The following is a 26,235-nucleotide window of genomic DNA, read 5'->3' as shown; positions in this document are numbered from 1 at the left end:
TGTTTTAGTAACTTTATTGACCAGTTTTTCAAACAGAACCATTTCCAGAAGCGGCATCTCTTGATTTCATTGGGATTCATTTATTTATTTATGTATGTTTATTTATATGTTTGTAGCGAACTCCAACATAATTATTATTTTACAGCTAGTTTTTCCACATTTACGACCGTTAAGAGCTTTGCAGTAAGATGGTCCGGTCATTTAACAGATGATTTGGGAAATATTTAATATAAAATCTTTTTTTTTAAGAAATAATTTTATCCAATTAATATACAATATATAACATATATACAATAAAAGACTTTAAACTCTGAGTACTCCCCTTATTTCGATAATAGTTTGTTTGCTTTGTGACTCTTGGTCGGGAACCCCCGCTTCGGTCAGCTGAGCCAGGGTGCGGCCACGTGATTCCGGGTGTGTTCACGTGATCAGTTGCCGAAATCAATTCAGACCAGAGTCTTCCATCAACAATGGTTCGGTTCCAGTCTGTCTTCGGTCTGTTTCTTCTGGCAGTTTTCGTCAGTAAAGGTAGGGAGTTCGTTTCTGGATAAAAAGTTAAATATTTTCTGGATTCCTGGATTTAATTGGAAATCGAAAGTGTCGTTGTTCCTGGTCATGTGTCTGCGTTGCGTTCAGGGCTCTCCGGGGTCCTGGCGGAGGGGAAAGAAGCGTGGGACTACGTGGAAGTGAGGGACGGGGCCCACATGTTCTGGTGGCTGTATTATGCTGACAGTCCGTCCGCTACCTACGCCGACCTGCCGCTGGTCATGTGGCTCCAGGTACCAGTTATAAACCTGAACCTGGTCTGTCCGACTCCAGAGGTCCTTCATTCACCATTAGACCCAGTCAGCAGAGACTGTGGTTCTGTCTGGGTTCTGTTGAGTCAGTCTGTCTGTCTGTCTGTCACCATGAAACAGACTGTAGTTTCAGACTTTATTTCCCTTTTTCTTTCCTTTTTTCCCCCTAGACATTTTAAAATACATGACTGGTGTGACGAATAACATGTTGTTTCTATTTCTGCCATCAGAGCAGCATCCATCCATCCATCCATAGGGATGGACGGCGCCAACTTTTTTCCTTTTGATGTAATACCATCGGGTTATGACACTTCTTTATCAATACCAAAACTTTTTGTCCCTGATAGGCCTCCGTCTGCATTATTAACTTTATTGCAAGATGAAATATGAATCAAACACATGCTCATAAATACTTATGAAGAAATGCTATAAGATTACAATAAGATATACTGAGTTAATCAAATAGGAATAAGATTAAAATTTATTTTTCAATGATAATAATTAAACTATAAATTAATATCACATTTATTTACATTTCTAAAATTAAACATATTTGTAATATAGTATCTGTAATAAAATATAATATGCAACGTGTCATCAGTTTGTATAACTGATGATGGATAACTGGTGGTTGGATAACCGGTGGTTGGATAACCGGCGGTTGGATAACCGGTGGTTGGATAACCGGTGGTTGGATAACCAGCGGTTGGATAACCGGTGGTTGGATAACCGGTGGTCAGATAACCAATGGTTGGATAGGTTGTAATCTCTGTAAATGTGAAGCTGCTTTGAACTGAATCTAATGACTTTGTTCTTGAAGGGGGGACCAGGAGGATCAGGAAGTGGCTTTGGGAACTTTGAGGAGATCGGACCGTTGGACAGGGATCTCCAGGCCAGGAAGACCACCTGGGTAAGTAAAGTCATTTGGTTCAGCTGAGTGATGTCAGCAGTATGGGATCATACCACATTTGTGCGTGATGTTGGCTTTCAGCTGAATAATTAACTCCAGTCCTATAAAATCCTGGAATATCTCATATATCGGGTGATAAATCCCAGAATGGGAATGTTGTCTGGACTCAGAGACTGTCTGATATGTGTGTGTGTCCTTCAGGTCCAATCCGCCAGTGTGTTATTCGTGGACAATCCAGTGGGAACCGGTTTCAGCTACACCGACAGAGATGATGGCTTTGCCACAGACGTGGCCACGGTGGCCTCAGACATGCTGCTGCTGCTCAGACGCTTCTTCACACAGAAACCTGAATTCCAGGTTGGTCACCTCACACCTGAAGTCAGCTGAGCTCTCACCTGAAGTTTGCTGATGTCACACCTGAAGTCAGCTGAGCTCTCACCTGAAGTCTGCTGACCTCTCACCTGAAGTCTGCTGAGCTCTAACCTGAAGTTTGCTGATGTCACACCTGAAGTCTGCTGATGTCACACCTGAAGTCTGCTGACCTCCCACCTGAAGTCTGCTGACCTCTCACCTGAAGTCTGCTGACCTCTCACCTGAAGTCTTCTGACCTCTGACCTGAAGTCAGCTGAGCTCTCACCTGAAGTCTGCTGACCTCACACCTGATGTCTGCTGACCTCTCACCTGAAGTCAACTGACCTCACACCTGAAGTCTGCTGACATCTTGGGCTGACATCTCACCTGTTGAACGTTTGAGAAATCAGAGTGACTGATACTCAGAGCGAGAGCTGATGAACACATGCTGGTTTTATGAGGAGGAACAGGTTTACATACTGATGGTTGTTTAGAGAAGAACATCCTTTCAGAATAAAAGAACTGACTTGACGGTTTATCTTCACAGAGGATCCCCTTCTACATCTTCTCTGAGTCGTATGGAGGCAAGATGGCAGCTGTCATCTCCTTGGAGCTCACCAAAGTGAGTAACCTGCTGTTGAGATTAAGGTCTAGTAGTTGCTACATCAGTTTGTTGTTTTCTGTGTGAAATGAAACTTTATAAAAGCTTCATATCCAATCTGTTTGTTTGGTTGTTTGTTGTCAGGCCATAGCCAAAGGATGGCTAAAATGCAACTTTGCTGGCGTGGCACTGGGGGACTCTTGGATTTCTCCTCTGGGTTGGTATCAGCTCATTTGTCCTCCATTTTTATCTGAACCAATCCCATGTTTAAACTTTGGACTTCATATCCCGATGAGCTGGTCTGTGTATGTCTGTTAGTGGATCACCTAGAAAAACAGAAGAAGGTGGAATGAAGTCTGAATGAACCTGAGTTAATCCCAGGTGGTGCTATAAATGACTTGAGATTCTCTTATCTCTTGGATAAATTTTAAAACACATCATTAGCTGTCTAGTCTTGGACGGGTTGTACTTGAAACACAAATTTCCCTGAGGAATTCCAAAGGGATTAATAAAGTATTGCTGATTCTGATTCTGTAACTAAGCTTCCTGTTGGTGAATCTTGACTCTTGTCTCTCCTCCCAGACTCGGTGATGACCTGGGGACCGTACCTGTACACCACTGTAAGTAAGGAAGCCAACTGTTTGAAGCTGCTGGGGGGGAGCTGGTGTGTTGAGGACTGGACTGGTTCAGGAACTAGTCTGCAGACAGAAATCCATGTGTTTATACTGGTGGAGGAATATCACATTTTGAAGATCTCTAAGGTAGTTCCACAAGGTTTCTGTTATGGCCCCAGTCTTATCTATCTTTATTAATAATGTTGGGATTGACATCCAGCTCTGCGATGGACTAGTGACCTGTCCAGGTGTACCCTGCATCTTAGCTGGTAACTGCTGGGATAGACTTCAGCTTCCCCGCAACCCTGAGTTGAAAAAAGTGGTATAGAAAATGACTGGATGGATGGCTTGACATCCACTTAGCTAAAGTACACTTGTATGCAGACAACACCATCCTCTACTCAGCTGCTTCCTGCCTTAGTGTAATTATTGATCATCTGCGTCAAGGTGAAAGGGCAATCAGAGATTCAACTATTCGATGGACCCTCCTCTCCAGCACCCCTGAATAACCTTACCAGGGAGGCTGAGGAGTGTGATCCCCCTGTAGTTGGAGCACACCCTCTGGTCCTCCTTTTTAAAGAGGGGGACCACCACCCCAGTCTGCCAGTCCAGGGGAACTTTGTCCACGCGATGCTGCAAAGGTGTGTCAGCCAAGACAGCCCTACAGCATCCAGAGCCTGAAGGAACTCTGGGCGGACCTCATCCACCCCTGGGGCCCTGCCACCGAGGAACTTAAGAGAGCATAGGAGAGCTGATGCCAGGGTCCCCAGACTGCTTCCTCATTGGAAGTCATAACAGTGGGATTAAGGACGTCTTCGAAGTATTCCCTCCACCGCCTCACAACATCCTGAGTCAAGGTCAGCAGCCTCCCATCCCTAGTGTTGATGGAGCACTGCTTCCTCATCTGTAGCCACCAGATGGTGGACCAGAATCTACTCGAAGCCGTCTGGAAGTCATTCTCCCATCGCCTCTTCAAACTCCTCCCATGCCTGAGTTTTTGTCTTAGTGACCACCGAAGCCACGTTCTGCTTAGCCTGTTGATACCCTTCAGCTGCCTCCAGATTCCCACAGGCCAAAAAGGCCCAATAGGACTCTTTCTTCAGCTTGATGACATGCTTTACTGCTGGTGTCCACAAACGAGCTTGGGGACTTCCACCATGATAGGCACCGACTACCTTATGGCCCCAGCTCCGGTTGGCTGCCTCAACAATAGAGGCACAGAACACAGCCCATTCAGACTCAGTGTCCCCCAGCCTTTGCTGGACGTGGGAGTTGAAACTCTTTCTGACGGGACTCCCCGAGACGTCTCCAGCAGACCCTCACAACATGTTTGGGTCTGTAAGGCCTGACCGGCATCCTCCCTCACCATCTGAGCCAACTCGCCACCAGGTGGTGATCAGTTGACAGCTCCGCCTCTCTCTTCAAGTGTCCAAGACATGTGGCCGCAAGTCTGATGATACGACTACAAAGTCGATCATCAAACTAGAGTGTCCTGGTGCCAACTGCACAAGTGGACACCCTTATGCCTGAACAAGGTGTTCATTATGGACAATCCATGACGAACACAGAAGTCCAGTAACAAAACACCACTCGGATTTGGATCAGGGAGGCTTTTCCTCCCATCCTCTGTTACTTTATCTGGGGATAAGATTGAAAGTTTAAATACTCGGGCATCTGGGCAGACAATCAGCTCTTTCAGAGTGAACATCGAGCACCTGATAACCAATCTAAGAATTAGGTTTATGTTTTATTATCTCACAAGGTCTTGTTTTAACTTTACTGCAGGAAAAGAGTTGTAGAGGCAACATTTCAGTGTTTTAGACGGTGGTAAAATTATTTATATGCATGCTTCACCATTGGTCCCTGAGTTTTCTTATTCCCTACCCAGCACACATCATTGTGTTCTCCATAATCTGCTTTCGTGGCCCTATCAGACCCTTAAGAGAAAACATCACTGGTGGATTTTAGTCTCCAGAACTATCCTGGGTAAACTGGGTTCTATTTGAGAAGTTTCTTTATACCAATCAATGGCATTTATATTGAGTTAATCCAGACTGCTGCTGTTTAACAGACTAATAATTTTATTATGATATTATTATGATACCCCTGCTTTAAGCTTTTGTAGGAACTCATTTAACTGAGGTCTGTAAATGCTCCTCTGGAGATTTTATGTGTTTTATGGTTTTATTTAAGTGTTTTCTTGTGTGCTGAGTTTTATATGTGTTAACTGGTGTTGTGTGCGTTCTTGGCCGGGGAGGGACTTCCTGGTTTAATAAAAGTTAAATAAATGGAGTGTCCATCTGACTCGCTGTGTGCAGTCTCTGCTGGATGACTTTGGCCTTGCGGATGTGAACAATGCAGCAGAGAAGGTGAAGCAGGCTGTGGAGCAGCAGCAGTTCCTGAAAGCCACCGAGCTATGGTCGGTGGCGGAGACGGTGGTAGAGCAGGTTGGTATTGCTGCCAAGGATTCCTTATAGCAGCGGTCCCCAACCCTGGTCCTCAAGCCCCATTATTCTGCAGATCGTAGATGTTTCCCTGCTGCTACACACCTGATTCAAATGAAACGGCTCTCTGACAAGCTCTGCACAAGTCTACTAATGAGCCATTAATTTGAATCAGGCATGTTGCAGCAGAGAGACATCTAAGACCTGCAGGATTGTGGGCCTCGAGGACCTGGGTTGGGGATCTCTGCATAAGGTTACAGAGACATTTATCTCGGTCACAAAAACCAAATGTTCTCTGCAGAACACCAACGGAGTCAACTTCTACAACATCCTGACCCAGGAACCGGACGAAAAACTGGTTTCTTCTGCAGGACTGGACTTAATCTGTATGCCACACCCTCCACACACAGATGCAGGCTTGGTGAAGTTTCTCTGGTTAACTGACCCGTTCTTCCTCCACCAGCTCTGCAGGCTCGTCGCCACATCCGACCTCTCCACAGACAGTCACTCAGCCAGCTCATGAACGGACCAATCAGGAAGAAGCTGGCCATTATCCCTCAGAACGTCACCTGGGGAGGTACCTGATCCGAGAACGCTTCAGACTGACACAACCTGACCTCCTAAATGACCGTTTTCTATTTGTGGTGAATGTTCAGGTCAGGCTGAGGACGTCTTCAGCAACATGGCAGGAGACTTCATGAAGCCTGTGGTGGATGTGGTGGACCAGCTGCTGGCCGCCGGAGTCAACGTCACCGTCTACAATGGACAGCTGGACCTCATCGTGGACACTATGGGTACTTTCCTGTACCAGGACTGTCAGAGCTTCCTAACATGTTGTAGATCCAGTAGATGTTTGGTCTCTGTGGAGGTGAACTCGTCACAAAGATCTGTTTCTCCTCACAGGTCAGGAGCTGTGGGTCAAACAGCTGAAGTGGGAAGGACTTCCTGGTTTCAACAACCTGAGGTGGACCCCCCTGGATGATCCGGCCTCTCCAGGTGTTACTGGAGCCTTCTGCAAGACTTATAAGAACTTCAGCTTCTACTGGATCCTCAAAGCCGGTCACATGGTAAGACATCAGCTGGAAAAAACCATTAACTTCAGAGTTTCTCCTGTTGGCCTGCTGGCCGGTTCTGTAACACTGAGTAGCTGGGTCAGATGATCTCACCTGGTCATCTAGCTGGGTTAGATCCGTGGTTCCCAACCTGAGGTCCCTGACCCCCCCAGTGCCTCCAAAGATCACAGGGATCATAAAGGTTTTGACTTTCCTGTGTGCTTGTTAAAATGAAGTTCATGTCCACAAAAAGACGAACTGAGATGTCTCCGCCTAAGTTTTATTTTCATTTGGACGTTTCGTCCACATGGAACTGTTTTTTTGGAGCCAGAGTAAACGTTTGAAACCAGGTGAAATTTAAAAAAATTCAAAAGCTACTCATTAGGCCTCAGTGTAATCATCTAATCACTTCTGGTCCAGCTACCTTGGTTAGGTCCTGTGGTATAGTGAAGTCAGTCCTGGTCCAGGTCCTGTGGTTTAGTGAGGTCGGTCCTGGTCCAGGTCCTGTGGTTTAGTGAGCTTAGTCCTGGTTCAGGTCCTGTGTTATAGTGAGGTCGGTCCTGGTCCAGGTCCTGTGTTATAGTGAGGTCGGTACTGGTCCAGGTCCTGTGTTATAGTGAGGTCAGTCCTGGTCCAGGTCCTGTGGTTTAGTGAGGTCGGTCCTGGTCCAGGTCCTGTGGTTTAGTGAGCTTAGTCCTGGTTCAGGTCCTGTGTTATAGTGAGGTCGGTCCTGGTCCAGGTCCTGTGTTATAGTGAGGTCGGTACTGGTCCAGGTCCTGTGTTATAGTGAGGTCAGTCCTGGTCCAGGTCCTGTGGTTTAGTGAGGTCAGTCCTGGTCCAGGTCCTGTGTTATAGTGAGTTCAGTCCTGGTCCAGGTCCTGTGTTATAGTGAGGTCAGTCCTGGTCCAGGTCCTGTGGTTTAGTGAGGTCAGTCCTGGTCCAGGTCCTGTGTTATAGTGAGGTCAGTCCTGGTCCAGGTCCTGTGTTATAGTGAGGTCGGTCCTGGTCCTGTGTTATAGTGAGGTGAGGTCGGTCCTGGTCCTGTGTTATAGTGAGGTCGGTCCTGGTCCAGGTCCTGTGGTTTAGTGAGCTTAGTCCTGGTCCAGATCCTGTGTTATAGTGAGGTCAGTCCTGGTCCAGGTCCTGTGTTATAGTGAGGTCAGTCCTGGTCCAGGTCCTGTGGTTTAGTGAGGTCAGTCCTGGTCCAGGTCCTGTGTTATAGTGAGGTCAGTCCTGGTCCAGGTCCTGTGTTATAGTGAGGTCGGTCCTGGTCCAGGTCCTGTGGTTTAGTGAGGTCAGTGAGCTGGTAGTAGTAGAATAGCTCACGTCTGTCCTGGTAACCTGGATTTATCCTGCATTATTTCTGTTCTGTCTGAGAAACACCACGGTGCAGATGATTCGTCCTTATTAGAGAAAAAAGTAAGACTATATGTTGATACTTGAGTTTTAATGGAAGAACAGGACACAGCCATAAACTAGCTAATGAAAGCATAACCGAGCACTGTTTCAGCCCAGGGTGGGGGGTAGCGACATGAAGGGGGTCCTTGAGGAAATGACATTGGGAACCCTTGGGGTAGATGATTTCAGCTCCCTGATCCTCACAGGAAAAGATGGAGGTCATGTGGTGGGGGTGGCAACCAGAATGTACATTGTGAAGATTGTTGTGTTTTCAGTAGGTGCATCAAGTGAACCTGATGGTCTCTGGTTGTTTCCTCAGATCCCCTCTGACCAGGGACCCATGGCCCTGCAGATGCTGAACATGATCACCCAGCAACACTAATGCTGCTGCAGCTGGAGCGTGCCGACAATCACTGTGATCACATGATCTTTCCACAGATTTTCTCTGCTTCACCAAACTCAGATCATCATCTAACCCTTAATTTGTATCAGCTGCTGAATCAATAAAAATGAGTTTTTTTGTAAATATGCTGTCTGCTTTGTTCTGAGGTTCAGCATCAGAAGAATCTTCTCGACAAATATTTCCACACTTTGATGGCAACAAGTAAAGCTGTACTCCGTCTTTGTTTCAGCCAGGAGCAACGGATATGCCAAGGCTGCCCTTTGTCACCGATTCTGTTAATAACTTTTATGGACAGAATTTCTAGGTGCAGAAATTTTCTGCTCTTTGCAGATGATGTGGTTCTGTTGGCTTCATCGAGCCGTGGTCTTCAGCTGTCACTGGAACAATTCGCAGCCGAGCGTGAAGTGGCTGGGATGAGAATCAGCACCTCCAAATCCGAGACCAGGGTCCTCAGCCAGAAAAGGGTGGAGTGCTTTCTCCGGGTCTGCAATGAGGTCCTGCCCCAAGTGGAGGAGTTCACGTATCTCGGGGTCTTGTTCACAAGTAAGGGAAGGATGAAGCAGGAGATCGACAGGTGGTTCGGTGTGGCGTCTGCAGTGATGCGGACTCTGCATCGGTCTGTCGTGGTGAAGCTCCCGATTTACCGGTCGATCTACGTTCCTGCCGTCGCCTATCGCCATGAGCTCTGGGTAGTGACTGAAAGAACAAGATCGCAAATACAAGCAGCCGAAATGAGTTTTCTCCTCTGGGTGGCCGGGCTCTCCCTTAGAGATGGGGTTAGAAGCTCTGTGATCCGGGAGGAGCTCAGAGTAGTCACTGCTCCTCCGCATCCAGAGGAGCCAGATGAGATGGCTCGGGCATCTGGTCAGAATGTCTCCTTGACACCTCCCTGGTGAGGTGTTTCGGGCATGTCCCACCGGAACGAGGCCCCGAGGAAGACCCAGGACATGCTGGACGGACTACATCTCCCGGCTGGTCTGAGAACGCCTCGGTATCCCCCTGGATGAGCTGGTGAATGTGGCCGGGGAGAGGCGAGTCTGGGTTTCCCTGCTTGGGTGGCTGCTGCCACGACCCGACTCCAGATAAGCGGCAGACGATGGATGGATGGATTGCAATGGTCTCAATAATAGGTCTCGGTTCATCCAGTTGAAAACATTTACCTCCCCGTCACTCCCAGTTACCACAGGTGTGCCTCAGGGCTCTGTCCTGGGTCCCCTGTTGTTCATCTACCTCCTCCCTCTCGGTTATACTTCTAAAAAACACCACATACATTTTCATTGCTATGTGGATGACACCCAGCTCTACCTCTCCACTAAACCAAACTCCACCCTCCCAGTATCTTCCCTCACAGATTATCTTCAAGAGATTAAGGGGCCGTCCCCACGACGCCGGATTGCAGCAAAACCACTAAAGTATTTTAGCAAACCACCCTTTCATCCCCACGAAGCCAGGGATTAACTCCATGAAACCGATCATGTCTGAAGCCGGGTACCAAAGTGGATCGGTTTGAGTCCTCTACCGTCTGCGGTACTGTGCGTACAGCGAAGCTGCACAACTCGAGTATATGACGTCAATGTGATGAACACTTGCCAATCCTCCCTCAAGTTTTTTATGCTTTATAATCAAGCATTTTTTGAAGAAGATCAACTTCTTCATTAGTCCAAAGAAATGTTTCTCTTTTGCTTCGCAGTGAATCCTCAGCTATATTCTCTTCTCTGCTTCCGATGTGAACTTCTTGCAACATGCAGTGAGCCTTTGTCTGCGCATGCGTTGTTGTGCTCTAGCTTTGGAGTGTTCTCTTTAGCACGTTTTCACACCTGAACTGGCTTCGGTGCCATGTGGACATCGCCTTAGTCCTGGTTCACGTGAAACTTTCTTAAATAAAACAAATGTTATTAATTGGCAACAAATCCACTCTCTCTAAATCTGACAGTTTTTTCTTATATTCTTCTATTTCCTCCTCCCCTCAGTTAAAGAGTCTGGGTTTCATCCTCGTCAGCACTCTCTTTTACATCACATATCAATAACATAACCGGATTGCCATATTTTCACCTCCGCAATATCAGCCTCCTCCGTCCCTCCCTCACCCCGCCGCCATACTTGTCCATAGTCTTATCACCTTTCGCTTGATTACTGTAACTCCCTTCTGTTTGGTCTTCCCCAATAACTGGTTCAGAACTCAGCAGCCCAGGTCATCACAAGAACTCCATCTACCCATCACATCACCCCTGTTCTGCAGCAGCTCCACGGCTCCCCGTCATCTACCGGATCCACTACAAAATCCTGCTGTTCACCTACAAGGCCATCCATACCCTCGCTCCTCCATACCTTTCTGATCTCCTCCATGTCTCCATACCAGTCCTTTCCCTCAAATCCTCTTTGTTCATCCACCTCACCGTCCTCCCCCCCCGCCCGCCTTGTTACCATGGGGAGCAGAGCTTTCAGCTGCTCTGCTCCTAATCTCTGGAACTCACTCCCCTCATGACCCCTGCAACTTTGATCAAATACAACTGTTCAAATCTAAACTCAAAACACATCTGTTCAAACTGGCATACTCACTAATATTTCACACTGCTTTTTATTATTGTTTTATGCATCCTTTAATTTATGAGTGTATTTATTGATTTGTTATGCTTGTGTTTTATCTTGTAAGGAGACCTTGAGTGTCAAGAAAGGCGCCCACAAATAAAATGTATATTATTATTATAAATAATCATTATTATTATTATTATTATTATTATTAATAATAATCTAGAACAGAAGTCTTTAACAAGATGTCTGTGACCCCCAGGGGGTCCGTGGAGGTACTGCTAGGAGGTCCTGAAATTTTTGGTTGATTGGACAATTTTTTAAGAAATATATTTTTTTTATATTTCCACATAAATTTAAATCCACATGAACATGAATCCCACATATTGTAGGGAATGGATAAATGATGGCAACACACAGGGGTCAGTTCAAGCACAAGAAAGATGACCTTTGCCTCGGGTGGAGGGTGTAGTCACGAAGAGTGAACTTAAAACACAACATAAGAGACCATGACCATCTAAAAAAAAAAAAAATCTACAGCTGCTTTCTCCAGCAGATTGGAAAGAAAAGACAGAACTGTAGAGTCCAAATTTAGCTTTTTAGAAGAGAGGTTGAACCACAGCTATCCTACAACTATAAGGCACAGTCCCAGGTACAAGATGCTGATTTTCCTGCAGGAAGAGTTTGGGAAGAGTTAGGAAGGGTCAACACAAATCCAACAAATTTTAGGGAATGATGGATGTGTCTCCACCCATGAAAAACTGAAGGCCACAGACTATTTTGAGGAACATGAGGTCTTGAAAGAACCCAACCTTCAAGCGGTTTTCTCCCTCAACAAGACAGAGGAAAATCTCTTGGAATGATGGCGTTCCATCAAAACAAAAAAATCTGGGTAAAGTTGTTGAATGTTTTTCACCCTTTCATCAGTTTGTTGTCTGGATGTGAAGCTTCTTTCATATTTCTCTCCTTAAAGTGGGATCCAACCCGCAGACGGATAAACCAGCTCAGTCTTGTTTCTGTCCGACACTGCTGTATAGGAATATCTGGTACCTGCTGCAAACATGGCGTCCCTCAGGGCTCCATTCTGGAACCACATTTATTCTCTTCATCATGATGATGACTGGTTTGTATTTTTATCTTTTCGTGATATGTTGAATTCTCATTATGAATATCAGACAACTGAACTATCGTAACTGCTTCTCAGAACATGATGAGGCACATTCTGGTGCCATGGTAACCAGAGTTTGGACCAGAACATTGTAAAACCGGTGCAGTGATTTTTTTTCTAAAATACACATTTTTTACCATCAGCTCGTGTGAGCACCTTGGTACTGGTCCCAACAGAGACCTTTGATTTGGCTCCAGATTGGGCAGAAATCAAAGAACACAGAAGATTTTAGATTTTATCACACGTTGTATAAAGATGATTTTATTTATTAATAAAAGAATGTTTTCAGAGCTGAAGGAGGAAACATGATCCCAAAATCTGTCCAGCAGGTAGTTCAGCCTGGAGACCGATGGAAGAGTGTAAACGTTCCCAGTTAGACCTGGGAATACGTCAGTCTGTCCCAGCAGAAATCTGACTGAAAAGTCCACCTCCAAAAACCAGCTGAGATCTGGAGGAAAATCTACATTACAGAGGAGTCAAAGAGTAAAATGTCTCTCCTAGTAATTGTTCTTCATCTGGATCAGCAGAGTGGAGAAAATCTGGATTATAATCCAGGGTTGCTTCATTCTCTGGTTGGGACTGGGAATTTCTTCCTCTGAAGTCCAAAGAATGAACAAACTAAGGAGCTGTTTTCTGAGAGGACGGATAGAAGAGCAGCAGCTTCGTGGATTCGGATTCTGGAAACGATCCTTCAATCGTCTTAAAACTCAACTGACTGTGGAGCATTTTCCTCAGGGATTCTGGTCTTCTGCAGATCTGACAGATGATGGTTTCCGGATGCTTTCTAGACTCTGGGAGGCCGCTCCAGTTCACACTTCTGCTTTACAAAGAAACACTGAACATTTGCAGCAAACACACATTTCCTATTGGAATTCTCAGTGTTTCTCAAAGCCAGGATGAATCTCAGCTGTTTTTATCTAAAGAAAACAAAGAACACAAAAAATCTTTAAGACGGTTTAGTCTGCAGTGATCAAATCTTTCAGCCTGGAAGCTTCTCATTATATTTGCTTTGAGCTTCCCAGAGAAATCGTCTCCAGATCCTCTGTGTGGGATCACAAAGCAGATTCCTCGATGTAGCTGAGCGGTCTTCTTCCCCAGTGGCTCTCAGGGACCGGGACGCCCTTCCTGATCACCGGTTCCACCACCAGCTCCAGCAAGCCGGGCGGGTCGGGCACAGCCAGCTCTGTCACCCTGAACAGACTGGAGTAAGCCCGGTCCACCAGAACCAGCTGACCTGGCGGGATTCGTGGATCAGGTCCTCTCAGCCGTCGCCAGTACACCCTGAAGTAGCGCACCAGTTCCAGTGGGTAGTCCCAGCGCAGAGTGGCATTAAGGTGCAGGTACGAAGACCTGGTCTCAGGTGAGGAACCAGCACCACGCAGCCAAACTACATCATTAACGCACAAACCTTTAACAGCCGGGGGAGGCGCCTGCAGATCAGCCACGTCCAACACCTGAGAGGAGAAAGAGAAAATCCTCTCAGTCTTTCAATAAGTCACTGAGAGGCCGATAAATCATTTTATTTATGAAGCACTTATCTAAACAAATGTTACAAGGTGCTTCACACAGCAGCAATGAAAATGACCACAGATTAAACAAGTAACGGGCTAATATAACATTTAAATGTCCTGGAGATGTTTTCATGTGTTAAATTCACAGCAGGAGTAAAAGGCATCCATCACTTCTACAGAAAACCACCTTCCCCTGAAAGAGTCCAAGTTAGAGAGTCCGGATGTTTTCATGCTTCCAGTAACCTAATCATGGCATTCCCACCACCGCACTGGACTGTAGGGATGGTGTTCCTCCCACCGCCGCGCTTGACCATAGCGATGGTGTTCTTCTCACTGCCGACCGTAGGGACAGTGTTCTTCCTACCTCCACGCTCGACCGTAGGGACGGTGTTCTTCCCACCTCCACGCTCGACCGTAGGGACGGTGTTCTTCCCACCTCCACGCTCGACCATAGGGATGGTGTTCTTCTCACTGCCGACCGCAGGGACGGTGTTCTTCCCACCGCTTCTTGACCATAGGGACGGTGTTCTTAGGGTTGAATGATTCTCCTTAGCCAAATGTTGCTGTGGTCAGACGCTTCAAATTTTCTTTCATCTGATTAGAAAGATGAAGATCAGAAGTCTTCGTTTTTGTCCAGATGAGATTTAGTAAAGGACAAACAGGCGTCCCTGTTGTCATCTCGTGTGATCTATACACTCCCCCTTGCCAAGATACGTTGAAGGATCTTCCTGTGAGGTAGGACATAAACCACGAGAGGACAGATCCTGAGATGCCAAGCTCAGAGAGTGTGGAGAACAGTACATGATGGTTGACTGTGTCAAAGGCAGCAGACAGGTCCAGCAGTATAAGGACTGAGGATTGACCAGTGGATCTGGCAAGCTGTAGGGAATCAGTAACTGACAGGAGAGCAGTTTCAGTACAGTGGCCTATAGCCAGACTGATATGGATCTAACTGATTGTTGTCTTGGAGGAACTGTGAGACCTTACTGAAGACGGCACGCTCTAGTAGTTTAGACATAAATGGAAGCAATGAGACCGGCCGGTAGCTGGGTTGAATGTGGGTTTCTTCAGCAGCAGGATAACCCGAGCTTGCTTGAAGGCAGAAGGAAAGACACAGATTTAAGAGAGGAGGTGATAATATGGGTTACTGCAGGTTTGATTGTAGGTAAAATGCTCTGCAGGATGTCGGTAGGGACAGGATCAAGAGGACAGGGTCGTGGGTTTTTAGTTGACTAGAAGTTTAGAGACTCAGAGTTGAACACCATGAACAGTTGTCGTGTGTTGGGAGCATTGCGGATCTTGTTCTGATAAACGGCTATCTTGCAGGTTTTTGCTGGTACTCTGTACTCTGTCGTCTTTTGATTTGTGTCACTTTCTTTCTGCAGCCCTGAGTCCGGCTCTGTTATTCCTTAAAACCTCTGTGAGCCATGGACTGGGAGGATTTTGTCTGGCTGGTTTTGACACCAGAGGACAGAGTTTGTCCAGAGAGGAGGGGAGAGAGGAGCAGAGTGTTTCTGTAGCCTCATTAACAGACAGTAAGGAGAAGTCTGAGTGGGAAGGGAGGGTAGAGTAAACCAAATCAGACAGCTGTGTAGGTCTGAGGGAGCTCAAGTTTCTGCAGTAGGACGCCATTTTTGGAGCCGCTTGAGTGACATGAGGAAGGAAGACAGAGAATTTAACCAGAAAGTGGTCTCAGAGATGCAGCGGGGTGACGGACAGGTTGGCTGTGGAGCAGTTTCTGGTCAGCGCCAAGTCAAGAGTATTACCAGCTTTGTTTGTTGGAGGAGTCTGAACCAGTTTGAGATTGAAAGAGTAGATCAGAGCCAGAAAGTCATTTGCCTGTGGTTTGCCAATGTGAATGTTCATGTCTCCCATGACAATTAGTGGTGTGTCATCATCAGGAATGTCAGAGAGAATCATGTTCATTTCAGAGACAAACTCAGCTATACTGCCACCCGGAGGCGGTAAATGACCAGAATGTATGCAGTGATGGGTGTAGAGACCTTTACTGGTGATACTCAAGTGATGAGCAGTTAGCCATAGGACGGAGAGGTAAAGTTCCACTTTTTAGAAATAAGAATCCCTGTTCCACCTCCTCGTCTGGATAAATTCTGCATTGACAGAAAGGGCAGCTGGTGTAGCTGTGTTTTCTGGACAGATCCAGGTCTCAGTCAGGGCTAGGACCTGAATGTCTGAGATTGAGATATCCCTGCAGCTCTGACCCATTACAGCCAACAGAGGCCAGCAGCTTATCTTGGTGACACGTCTTAACAGAAAAAACTAACCTTCTAAAGGGTTGTTTTTCTCCAAGGTTCTTTTACATTCCTATTGGAAGCTCCTCATGTAATTGACCCCACTGCTCTTATTGGGACTATAAATTGTCCAAGGACCTCCGAGGCTTAATTATGCAAACATTTATACATTCATTTTAAATTACAAAACTTTATAAAGTTTTCAAAATTAAGAACATCCAACCTCTGCAATACCTCAGAATGGTGAGTTCTAATAGGTTTCCTAGACAATATTTATAAAGCTCTGTTTTAAATCATTCTCACTGGAGTAATTGCTGTACTGTTTTTACCCCATGTGGGCTGATACAATGATGCCTCGCTGACGCTTCAGTGCACCTTGTGTAGTAAAGTACCTGGAGCTGACGCAGCTGATCTCACTTTGTTTGATTGCAACCGGCTGAAATCGCCTCTTTCTGCTTTGCCCTGAGCAGTAAACAGTGGGTGTGACCCGCGTCACGGCCTCAACTGGTTGTAGAGAGAAGGTGCTAACGACAGAGCACCACACTAGCGATGTAAACAATAACCTGAAACCAAGACAGAAACTCAAGCAGTAACTCACCTAACTGGTTAAACCATCCACGACTGAAATCAGTGCTTTCTCTGTACTGTTTCATACTTTTAAAATGAAAACATTGATAATTAATCAGAAGAAGGTAAAGCCTTGTTCTGGAGGGTGATGACTGCTGGCAGGAATGATCTACTGTACCTGTCTGTCTTGAATTGGACCTGAAGAAGCCTCTATCTGAACACACAGTTGGGTAGGAGATGTGATAAATGATAAATGAAGTACATCTTCACAACAAAGTGGATTGGACCTGATTTTATCCCTTATCTGCCAGGCTATCCATGAACACTGTAGGGAAGTACCAGCTCACCATCAGCTCTCCCAGCCTGCAGCTGAAAGGTGTGTCCTGAGGTTCTCCGACTCGATGGATGAGGACACAAACCTCCCGGAGGATGCAGCTGTGAAGCTCTAGCTGTGAACATCTGTTAAAACAGTGACATTAAGATAAAAAGAAGACTATCAATCCTGAAATGAGACTTAAATTAAGTCAGGTGTGACTGTCCCTCACCTGTGAGTCCAACCAGATGGATTCAGGTTCCCACACAGCTGAGAGAACTGGTTCATTAACTGGTTATCACCAGTAACTACAGTCAAAACAAGACAACCATCATCAGTTTTCAAGATACAGGGACACTATGGTTATGTTTATATATTATATATATATATATATATATTATACACATGAATATATCATGCATGTCACTACATTACCATCAATGCTACCTATTACCTGGGCAATAACTTGCTTCACAACCCAAGTGCAATGCTATACTATGTGCAATACGAAATTCATTTAAAGCAATATTACAACCTGTGAAATACTCTACTTACACCTTATTCTTAATCCTACCCGCACTTTGTATTTTATACTTTACTATATTTTATCATAATAAATAAAAGGCCTGTTGAGATGCAAGTGTTTATTTTTTGGGGGGCCTGAATATACCTGGAAACTCATGAAAATTAGCGTACTCGCCCAAAGGAATGTGAAAATTTCAATATGGTTGGCGTCACGTAAAAAGGGCACGTGCTCGAACAGCGCCACATATTGTGGCAGCCCCAAAACCACAGTTCAAACAAAGTTCGTAGATCACACTGAGCAGGACAAAAAAATCCTCTTGGAGCTCAATCCTAAACCCAACAGAAAGTCGGCCATTTTAGGTTAAAGACTGGTAAAAAAAAATTGATGGGCTTATAACTCTGAGATTCTTGGCACAAAAATCTTATATATTATAATTATTATTAAGTCGTTCATTCATGCATTCATTCTCTGAACCGCTTAGTCCATTACGGGTCGCGGGTAAGCTGGAGCCTATTCCAGCATTAACAGGTGAGAGGCAGGTACACCTGGACAGGTCACCAGTCCATCGCAGGGCCAACACAGAGAGACAAACAACCATTCACACTCGCACTCACTCCTAGGGAGAATTTAGAGTCAACTTAACATGCATGTCTTTGGACAGTGGGAGGAAGCTGGATTACCCGGAGAGAACCCACGCTGTGTGGAGAACATGCCGCCCTCAAGGTTTGAACCTCCTCCCAGCCGATTCAAGCCAGCGACCTTCTTGCTGTGAGAGCTGCTGTGCTAACCACCACACCACCGTGCAGCCCTATAACATAATTATTAATATTCTGTAAACAGTAACCAAGTTGGTGATACTTTCCAATGAAAATTGACTTCACTGATGGGTGTGGTCGTGGCGGCATGACATCATAAATCTCTATAAATCACCCAGAATTTAGCCGATCACCATCAAACTCACAGTGATTAATAAGAGTCCAACCTGATCAGATTCATGTTACCACTTCTTGTCCAGGTCTTAGCCCCACCCACTGTTTGGTCCTGCTTTTCAAAGATTAACCTCACACACTTGAAACAGCTTCACAAAGACTTTCATGGTACCACAGTAAAAATCTTAAGTTCCTTCGCCAAACGTAATCATGGCGAATATTGCTCCGACACTATGAAACAGGAAGTCCCCGTAACCTAGACCTAGACATATAGACACAGACTATGGCAAAATGGATTAAAAGGCGAACTGCACACCCCTGCATGAGCACATATGTGGCTGCAGGTGACGGCGAGAGCGTCGCGTCAGGGTGGTTGCCAGGGGACGCGGTGGTACAAGACGGAGCGGCGCCGTAGGTGCGAGGGCCTCCATCACTGCTTGCGCCTTAATTAATATAATTTTGCTCTTGAGTAAAAGGAGGGCTAGAGCTGGACTAGAATAATGTGAAAAGGAGGATTTTTAACAAACTCACATCCGACCTCCTGGACGTTGACGTGAGTGCAGCGAATTGCATCTATTGTCTTCAGCTGCAAAGAGACGACGATCCCAGCTGAGGCCTTGTAGACGATGGACACCAGGGTCTTCAGAGCCAGCGGAACATGAAGAGACAAGATCCTAACAGGTGGAAGAAAACAGAAAACAATTTGCTGCTGTAGCTACCTGACCCTAAAACAAAGTCTTCATCCTGGAGAGGCTGCTGGGGGACATCCCATAATGCACTGGGCTCCTCTCTACTCTCTTTGCTCTCCACGTAGAAATATCTGACATTGTTGTCATTCCTGTGTTTCTCTTCTTCTTTCTCAACAGGAATCCCTGGATTAGAGTTCTGTTGCTTGTTCACCCCTCTTTTCTGTCCTCTCCACCCCACCCGGTCCAGGAAGATGGCCCACCTTCCTGGTTCTGGTCCAGATGGAGGTTTTTCTTAGGTCCTTTTTAGATAAATATTTCTATGAATGGTTTACATGAACGCAGTTATTACAAACTGGACTAGAACCCACACCCACTTGGCACAAACTGGGGTCCTGAGTGCTGCAGGAATGACTCCCTCCAGCAGCAGAGAGCAGCCTCCGTTCCAGGCATCCTCTGGGCAACCTCGGGTCCTCAGCCAGCCCTGGCCCTGCAGGTCCGGGTGGAAGTAGAGGGACTGGATCTCCTGAGCAGTCAGGTTGAACCAGCTTCTCGCCGCCTCTACCTGCATGCACACACACACACACACTCTTTTTTTATTCACATTTGTATGCTAGTGCTCATGGTCCCGTCTGTGTCACAGACTGTGAGGGAACAGAATTTACTGTAACACCAGAACTGAGGCAGGATGAGATGTTAGGACCAGTCCTGACTAACTTTCTCAACTGGTGTCTAACCAGCATCTCTCTCTACACCACATGTTAATACATGTTAAGGCTTTAAGGATTACCCAGATACACTAATGGTTATGTAAGCGATGGTGGACCAGGATAAGTTTCAGGAAACCTCTCAGCTTCATTTGAACTGAATGAAACTAAAGATGTAATGCTTTTCAACAAAACTTTACCGAATTAATATTTCAAACCAGACGTTTTAAACTCTGGAATGGATCATGAGGCTGTGCAGATTTCCCATCTGGATTTAAGTATAATCTTTATCATTTAATGTGCAGAGGTGTCCACTTGCTCATCAGAACTGATTGGAGGAGAAGATCCACCCATCCTGACTTTTTATCTCAGTGTCATTCTTCTCTGAGCTCAGTAAGGAGGGACTGAACACTGAATACTCAGACAGATAAAAGTGCTTCATCTAAACCTCAGAAACGTTAGACGCACTGATGCGACCAAAAAAAAAAAAAGTTAGTGGTACTCTACAGATTTGTGGTTGCATGTGCAACCAAAATGATGGCCCTTTTCAGCCCTGAGGGGTACGGGTAGAGTTTCAGATGATTCAGTGTAGATGTGAGTGGGTGGGTTGGAGGAAGTCTGTGGTGCATCTTTTCTCTTCCTCCACCTGGTCAGTACCTGTCCTCTCCAGTACACGGCCTTTCCAAAGCCCTGGCAGAAGGAGGAAATGAAGGGGAGCTGTGCAGCCAACTGGTGGACGTACAGGTGATCGGACAGAAGAGACCAGAACCTGCAGAACGGGGAGAACTGGTAAACATCCATTTCAACAGCGGACTGATTTCTCACCATAAAAACGATGGAATTGTCTCACTTGTCTTGATTCTTGCGGAATTCGCTCCTATCGCTGAGGCTTTCATACACCCAGCCTGGAGCAAAGATGGCTGCAGAGAAGTTGTGCCTCCGGATGATTTCCAGAGCCTGGCGACAGTAAAAAACACATAGACATTATTAATTACTGATGACCTGAAACACCATAAATCTGACTCAAACTGACCCAGACCTTGTTGGTTTCAAACATTCCTCCCACCACCTTTCCTCTAGCAAACACATCCACCCCGACGTAGACGTCGGCCTGGCGGCCTTGGATCCCGCTGTACTCCTTCATCCACTCCAGGTTCTGCTCGGTCCAGTTGTAGTTGGTGAAAAAACCGTCACACGCGTCAAAAAACATCCTGTAACAGAGGAAATGAAAGAGCTGGAAGGGTTTTTATTACGATAATCTTGAGATCATAAATCAGATAATGGCTAAAATTTTAACCAACAATCCAAATATTTGTAATAACTCCACATTTTGAGACGATCCAATCAGAGCCAGACAGAGCGGGCTGCTGTGCTCCGACTACCTGTTGGACTGGTTCAGCTCATTCTGCCACTTCAGCTGTCCGTCCTGGACCACGCTGTCATACCACAGGACCAGGCTGCCGGACACTCGCTCATGCATCTGTTCTGTCAGATAACGCAGAAACAAAGGTGTGTTCCTCACTGCAGCTTCCTGCAAACAGACAGAAACACATATGAGCTTCTAATCTTCCTGGAGTGGAGGTCCCAGCCAGTTCAGCCCAATATCAGAGCCAAGATCTCCATCTCAGACTCTCCAGGTCTCAGTTAGCAGGTTAAATGTTAATGTTCATCACAGTCCAGTTACACAAAGACTAAACCAGTATGTCTTGTTTGGAAGGGTTGCAGGAGAAATCCTCTTCTCTCTAAGAAGAACATGGCAGCACGGCTTAGGTACAAAACAACTCACAGCAGCTCACAGCACGGTGGTGGAGGGATGATGGTCTGGACATCTTGCGGTCACTGAGTGGACCATGAACTCCTCTGGATACCAAAGTCTTCTAGAGTCAGATGTGAGTCCAAAGGTCCAACTGCTAAAGCTTGGCCGAAACTGTCTCGTGCAGCAGGACAAAGATCCCAAACAGAGCAGCAGATCTACACCAGGACGAAGATGGTGACCTGGTCCAGTCCGAGTCCAGACCTCATCCTGACTGCAGGAAACAGACAGGCTGGAGGGGTAGGAGGTCTCAGTGTGGTCCAGTCCGAGTCCAGACCTCATCCTGACTGCAGGAACCAGACAGGCTGGAGGGGGAGGAGGTCTCACTGTGGTCAAGTCAAAAGTCCAGACCTCATACTGACTGAGATGTTGTGGTGGGACCTTCAGATGCTGCAAACCTGAATGACCTGAAGCACCGATGGGAAGAAGAGTGGAATTCCTCCTCCACCATGAGAGATGGATCACAAAGAGTTTGCAGTTTCATGTTTTTGTCTTGATTCTAAAATAAATGACGTGTAGAAATGTGACTCACCGTGAGGACGTTCTCTATGTTGACGAGCCAGCCATCGAAGCCGTAATACTGACTGATCTGGACCAGTTTATCGGCCACTTTCCGGTACGACTCCTCATCTTTCAGGAAGGCCTCACACATCGTGGCTCCGTCCGTCCACTCCGTGATAAACGTCCCTGGAAAACACAGGCCAATCACAGCACAGTGTTTCCTATTCTAGAGACAACAAGATGTCTGACCACAAACAGAAATTGTGCCCTAAAATGTTGACAGAACTCTTTTTGATACCATCTTAACAGCTTTCTCTACATCCACGTGATCCTGCTTCGGCGGCTGAAGTCTAAGCTACATCTCAGGCTGACAGAATCACACACCTTCACACTCACAGCAGCTAATTTAACATCACAGGTTCACAAAACACAACTGTGCTGGTGCTCTAGCTTCAGATGGGGAAACACCACCATCCCATTCTGATGGTAGTGGGATGAATGTAAACTGCAGTAACAGCATTAAACTGGACCAGTTTCTGTCATCCAGCTGCTTCCTGCTCACCCAGAACAACAACTCCATGTTTATGTGCAGCATTGGTCCAAACAGCTGGAGGGATGGTGACCAGCTGATGAGTGAAGTAGTTGAAAATATCAATGTAGTGCCAGTGGTAGAAGGCGTACGGAGTCTCTGAACTGGTTCCCTGAACAAACCTGAAGAGGACAGCAGAGCATCTTCTCATGAAACATGGATGTCCATGCACATACAAGAGAAACATGATGGTCAGAGCAGGACACATCCACACCTGTCATCAAGGTATCCACCCATCATGTCATGGGACACCAAGGTCCGACGGGGAGAGCTGGCAAGAGGAGGCTCCCGAGGCGCCAGAGGGGCTACTGCAACATTGAAGGGGTTTGCTTCACTTCGTCTCCATGACAACAACTCCTCCATTGTGTGAAGACCACAGCTGATGGGTTTGGTGGTGTCTGCATCATAATATTTGGCTGAAAAGAAAAAAAGAAACAGAAAAGAAAATAGTTTCAGAAAAAAACATGAAGACACACTGATGGTTTCCATGTTGGTTTCCACATCAGCTGACCTGGAAGAAGTGATGGTGTAGAGCTGATGACCTCCAGGATGTCCAACTCCATGGGTTGATCCAAACAAGACTCCAACCTGGTGATGGACGGAGAGGTTGAAGCAGGTGAGTAAAACTGAATTTCTGATTTACATTTTATCTAAAACCACAGTTTCAACAAACTCAGGTCTCTGTGTAAAATGTAAATAAACCAGAATCCCATTAGCTCATCTTTTATTCCCAGTAGAAGATTGACAACATTTCAGCTGGTGAAACTGAGACTTTTCACCATGTGATGGAAAATATGAGCTGATAGTGAATCTGATGCAGCAACACATCTGGAAAAAGTAGCTCCAGGGTGATGTTCAGCATGGTGTAAAAAGTAGTTCCAGGGTGATGTTCAGTATGGTGTAAAAAGTAGTTCCAGGGTGATGTTCAGCATGGTGTAAAAAGTAGTTCCAGGGTGATGTTCAGTATGGTGTAAAAAGTAGTTCCAGGGTGATGTTCAGCATGGTGTAAAAAGTAGTTCCAGGGTGATGTTCAGCATGGTGTAAAAAGTAGTTCCAGGGTGATGTTCAGCATGGTGTAAAAAGTAGTTCCAGGGTGATGTTCGGCACGGTGTAAAAAGTAGTTCCAGGGTGATGTTCGGCACGGTGTAAAAAGTAGTTCCAGGGTGATGTTCGGCACGGTGTAAAAAGTAGTTCCAGGGTGATGTTCAGCACGGTGTAAAAAGTAGTTCCAGGGTTATGTTCAGCACAGTAAAAAGTAGTTCCAGGGTGATGTTCGGCACGGTGTAAAAAGTAGTTCCAGGGTTATGTTCAGCACAGTAAAAAGTAGTTCCAGGGTGATGTTCGGCACGGTGTAAAAAGTAGTTTCAGGGTGATGTTCGGCACAGTGTAAAAAGTAGTTCCAGGGTTATGTTCAGCACAGTAAAAAGTAGTTCCAGGGTGATGTTCGGCACGGTGTAAAAAGTAGTTTCAGGGTGATGTTCGGCACGGTGTAAAAAGTAGTTCCAGGATGTGGTTCAGCATCGTCTTGCTGAAATCTGCAAGGCCTTCCCTGAAAGAGACGTTGTCTGGATGGGAGCAGATGTTGCTCTAAAACCTCCATGTACTTTTCAGCATTGATGGAGCTTCACAGATGTGGAAGTTGCCCACGCCATAGGCACTAATGCAGCCCCATCCCATCAGAGATGCAGCTTTTCACCTGTCCACTGATAACAAGCTGGATGCTCCCTCTCCTCTTTAGTCTGCAGGACACGCCGTCCATGCTTTACACAAACTAGTTCACATCTTCATCCAGGTTTCCACTTTGCTTCAGACCATTTTAAATGAGCTTTGGTCCAGAGAAGAAGGTGCTAGTTCTGGATCCTGTTCACATCTGGCTTCTTCTTTGCATGATGGAGCTTTAACTTGCATTTGTGGGTTTCAGGGTGAACTGTGTTCACAGACAGTGGTTTCTGGAAGTCTTCCTGAGTCCATGCAGTGGTTTCCAGTAGAGAATCATGTCTGCTTTTAATGCAGATGATCACCAACATCCAGCCTTGTCCCATGCACACAGAGATTCCTCCTGAATCTCTGAATCTTTTGATGATATTCTAGACTGTAGATGGTGGATCTTCAAAGTCTGAGGAACATTTTTCTGAAATCGTTCCACAGTTTTAGAGCTAGTTTGTCTCAGATTGGTGAACCTCTGTCCATCTTTCCATCTGAGAGACTCTGCCTCTCTGAAATGCTCCTTTTATACCCAGTCATGTTACTGGCCTGTTGCCAGTTAACGTGATTAGTTGTCAAATGCTCCTCCAGGTGTTTCTGGTTTGTACCAGTTACTTTTCATGGTAAAATGTCTCAGTTTCATCATCTGATGTGTTGTTGATCTTCTACTGGGAATAAAAGATGCTGTTATATTATTACATTTAAATTTTTCACAGTATCCCAACTTTTCTAGAATTGGGGATGTAAGTAAAAGAAAAAAAAGTCAGGTGTGTCCAGCAGAGGTTCTATGATGAAGCTGTGGAGAAAAATCATTTACACAAAACAAATGGGACACATTTAAACAGGACCAAGTCCTTGCATGTATGTGTGTGTGTGTGTGTGTGTGTGTGTGTGTGTGTGTGTGTGTGTGTGTACAGCCGGAAAGTCATGGATGAGTCAGTTCTTCCAGGTGTTCCAGCAGGAATCCGAGTGTAGCAACAATGGAAACAACGCGTAAAAAAACATCGGTAGGAATAAATAAAGCTGTAAACAAAATAAACTAGTTCCACCTTCGTTTAGTTCGCTAGCTAAAGTTAACGATATCCAGTGAATTTGGACAAGAAAATATGTCCAGGTGAAGTTAAACTGTCCCAGTACTTCTGCAAACAGGATTCAAACTGAGACAGAAGTTTCTAGTGACATAAAATTTAGAATAGAGAGCACGGATTCATCTGTGTACGGTACCGGTTCGGTTCGGGTTCTTCCTCTCTGTTCCCTCCGTCATGGACAAACTCGCTTTGATGGCCAGCCAGCGCCATTTCTCTGCATTTATGACAGAAGACCCGTCCACAAGCCGACCAGGAAAAAGCCGACCAGGAAGAATGAGGGCGCGTTCTGTCAACGTCATTTCTAACAAACTTCCGGCTTCATTCCTTCATAATTAAAGCGTATTTTTGTACAAAAAATCATTCAGTACGAAAGCAAACGGTTTAAATATGTTTTATTTGTATGTTTACTTTTTATTTAGTACTTAAATGAAAAAGGCGAACATTTACCCGCAAAACCAAAGCTTTCAAAGTTAGAATAGGTTTAGGATTGAGTTAAATATTTATCCAATCCAAAACCCCTCTGCCTATAACTACAATATTGACACTTTCACACTATGTCATCAGGATATTTATAACATCACAAACCATAACACACCATGATAATAATACCCTCTCACAATAAGCCATACCACATTGTACATTGTTTTGAAAAAGCCTGTTTTTAAAGCCTGTTTTTGTTTTCTTTACCAAATAAATGACCAAACTATTACCTGTTTCAACTACAGGAAACATGTTTGAAATATTTATAAAACCACCCTTAGATACAATATCCAACATTGTTT

The 26,235-nt window shown here is 45.6% G+C and overlaps 2 protein-coding genes across 5 annotated transcripts; one reads left to right on the top strand and one right to left on the bottom strand.

Moving 5' to 3' along the window:
• Positions 1-376: 376 nt before the first annotated feature.
• scpep1 (serine carboxypeptidase 1) lies at positions 377-8,693 on the top strand. Its single transcript, XM_041970883.1, has 13 exons — positions 377-528; positions 637-779; positions 1,618-1,707; positions 1,909-2,064; positions 2,606-2,680; positions 2,804-2,876; positions 3,242-3,279; positions 5,592-5,720; positions 6,019-6,103; positions 6,181-6,294; positions 6,374-6,511; positions 6,621-6,784; positions 8,487-8,693. The coding sequence occupies exons 1-13, from the start codon at positions 471-473 to the stop codon at positions 8,547-8,549; spliced, it is 1,326 nt and encodes a 441-aa protein (XP_041826817.1). The 5' UTR covers positions 377-470; the 3' UTR covers positions 8,550-8,693.
• A 3,819-nt stretch (positions 8,694-12,512) lies between these two features.
• Positions 12,513-25,729, bottom strand: engase (endo-beta-N-acetylglucosaminidase). 4 transcript variants are annotated; one of them, XR_006008525.1, is made up of 16 exons: positions 25,590-25,729; positions 23,173-23,249; positions 22,876-23,077; positions 22,635-22,783; positions 22,104-22,258; positions 21,141-21,289; positions 20,798-20,969; positions 20,609-20,715; positions 20,416-20,527; positions 19,429-19,616; positions 18,897-19,039; positions 17,143-17,218; positions 16,945-17,056; positions 16,776-16,811; positions 16,423-16,593; positions 13,590-13,721 (listed from the first exon to the last, which is right to left on the bottom strand). XR_006008525.1 is itself a non-coding variant. In XM_041970675.1 (15 exons), the coding sequence occupies exons 1-14, from the start codon at positions 25,661-25,663 to the stop codon at positions 13,320-13,322; spliced, it is 2,118 nt and encodes a 705-aa protein (XP_041826609.1). In that variant the 5' UTR covers positions 25,664-25,729; the 3' UTR covers positions 12,513-13,184; positions 13,276-13,319. The 4 variants fall into 4 exon arrangements, 3 of the variants coding, with proteins under 3 accessions (XP_041826609.1, XP_041826614.1, XP_041826602.1); XM_041970675.1 differs by lacking the exons at positions 16,423-16,593; positions 16,776-16,811 and adding an exon at positions 12,513-13,184 and having other exon boundaries at positions 13,276-13,721; XM_041970680.1 differs by lacking the exons at positions 16,423-16,593; positions 16,776-16,811 and having other exon boundaries at positions 12,513-13,721; positions 25,590-25,601; positions 25,641-25,663.
• Positions 25,730-26,235: the final 506 nt, after the last annotated feature.

Source organism: Melanotaenia boesemani, chromosome 2 (genome assembly GCF_017639745.1).
Source record: "Melanotaenia boesemani isolate fMelBoe1 chromosome 2, fMelBoe1.pri, whole genome shotgun sequence".
NCBI lineage: Eukaryota > Metazoa > Chordata > Actinopteri > Atheriniformes > Melanotaeniidae > Melanotaenia > Melanotaenia boesemani.
This window is presented reverse-complemented; position numbering and strand designations above follow the sequence as displayed.

Bases quoted from the DNA above. Each gene is read 5' to 3' on its own strand.
- scpep1 (XM_041970883.1), top strand. From the start codon at position 471: ATGGTTCGGTTCCAGTCTGTCTTCGGTCTGTTTCTTCTGGCAGTTTTC. The intron at 2,681-2,803 runs GTGAGTAACCTG...GTTTGTTGTCAG, and splicing joins TCTCCTTGGAGCTCACCAAA to GCCATAGCCAAAGGATGGCT. The intron at 6,104-6,180 runs GTATGCCACACC...TTCCTCCACCAG, and splicing joins TGCAGGACTGGACTTAATCT to CTCTGCAGGCTCGTCGCCAC.
- engase (XM_041970668.1), bottom strand. From the start codon at position 25,663: ATGGCGCTGGCTGGCCATCAAAGCGAGTTTGTCCATGACGGAGGGAAC. The intron at 23,250-25,589 runs GTACCGTACACA...GTCCATCACCAG, and splicing joins GAAGAACCCGAACCGAACCG to GTTGGAGTCTTGTTTGGATC. The intron at 20,970-21,140 runs GTAGTCGGAGCA...CCTCTGTTACAG, and splicing joins GAGCTGAACCAGTCCAACAG to GATGTTTTTTGACGCGTGTG.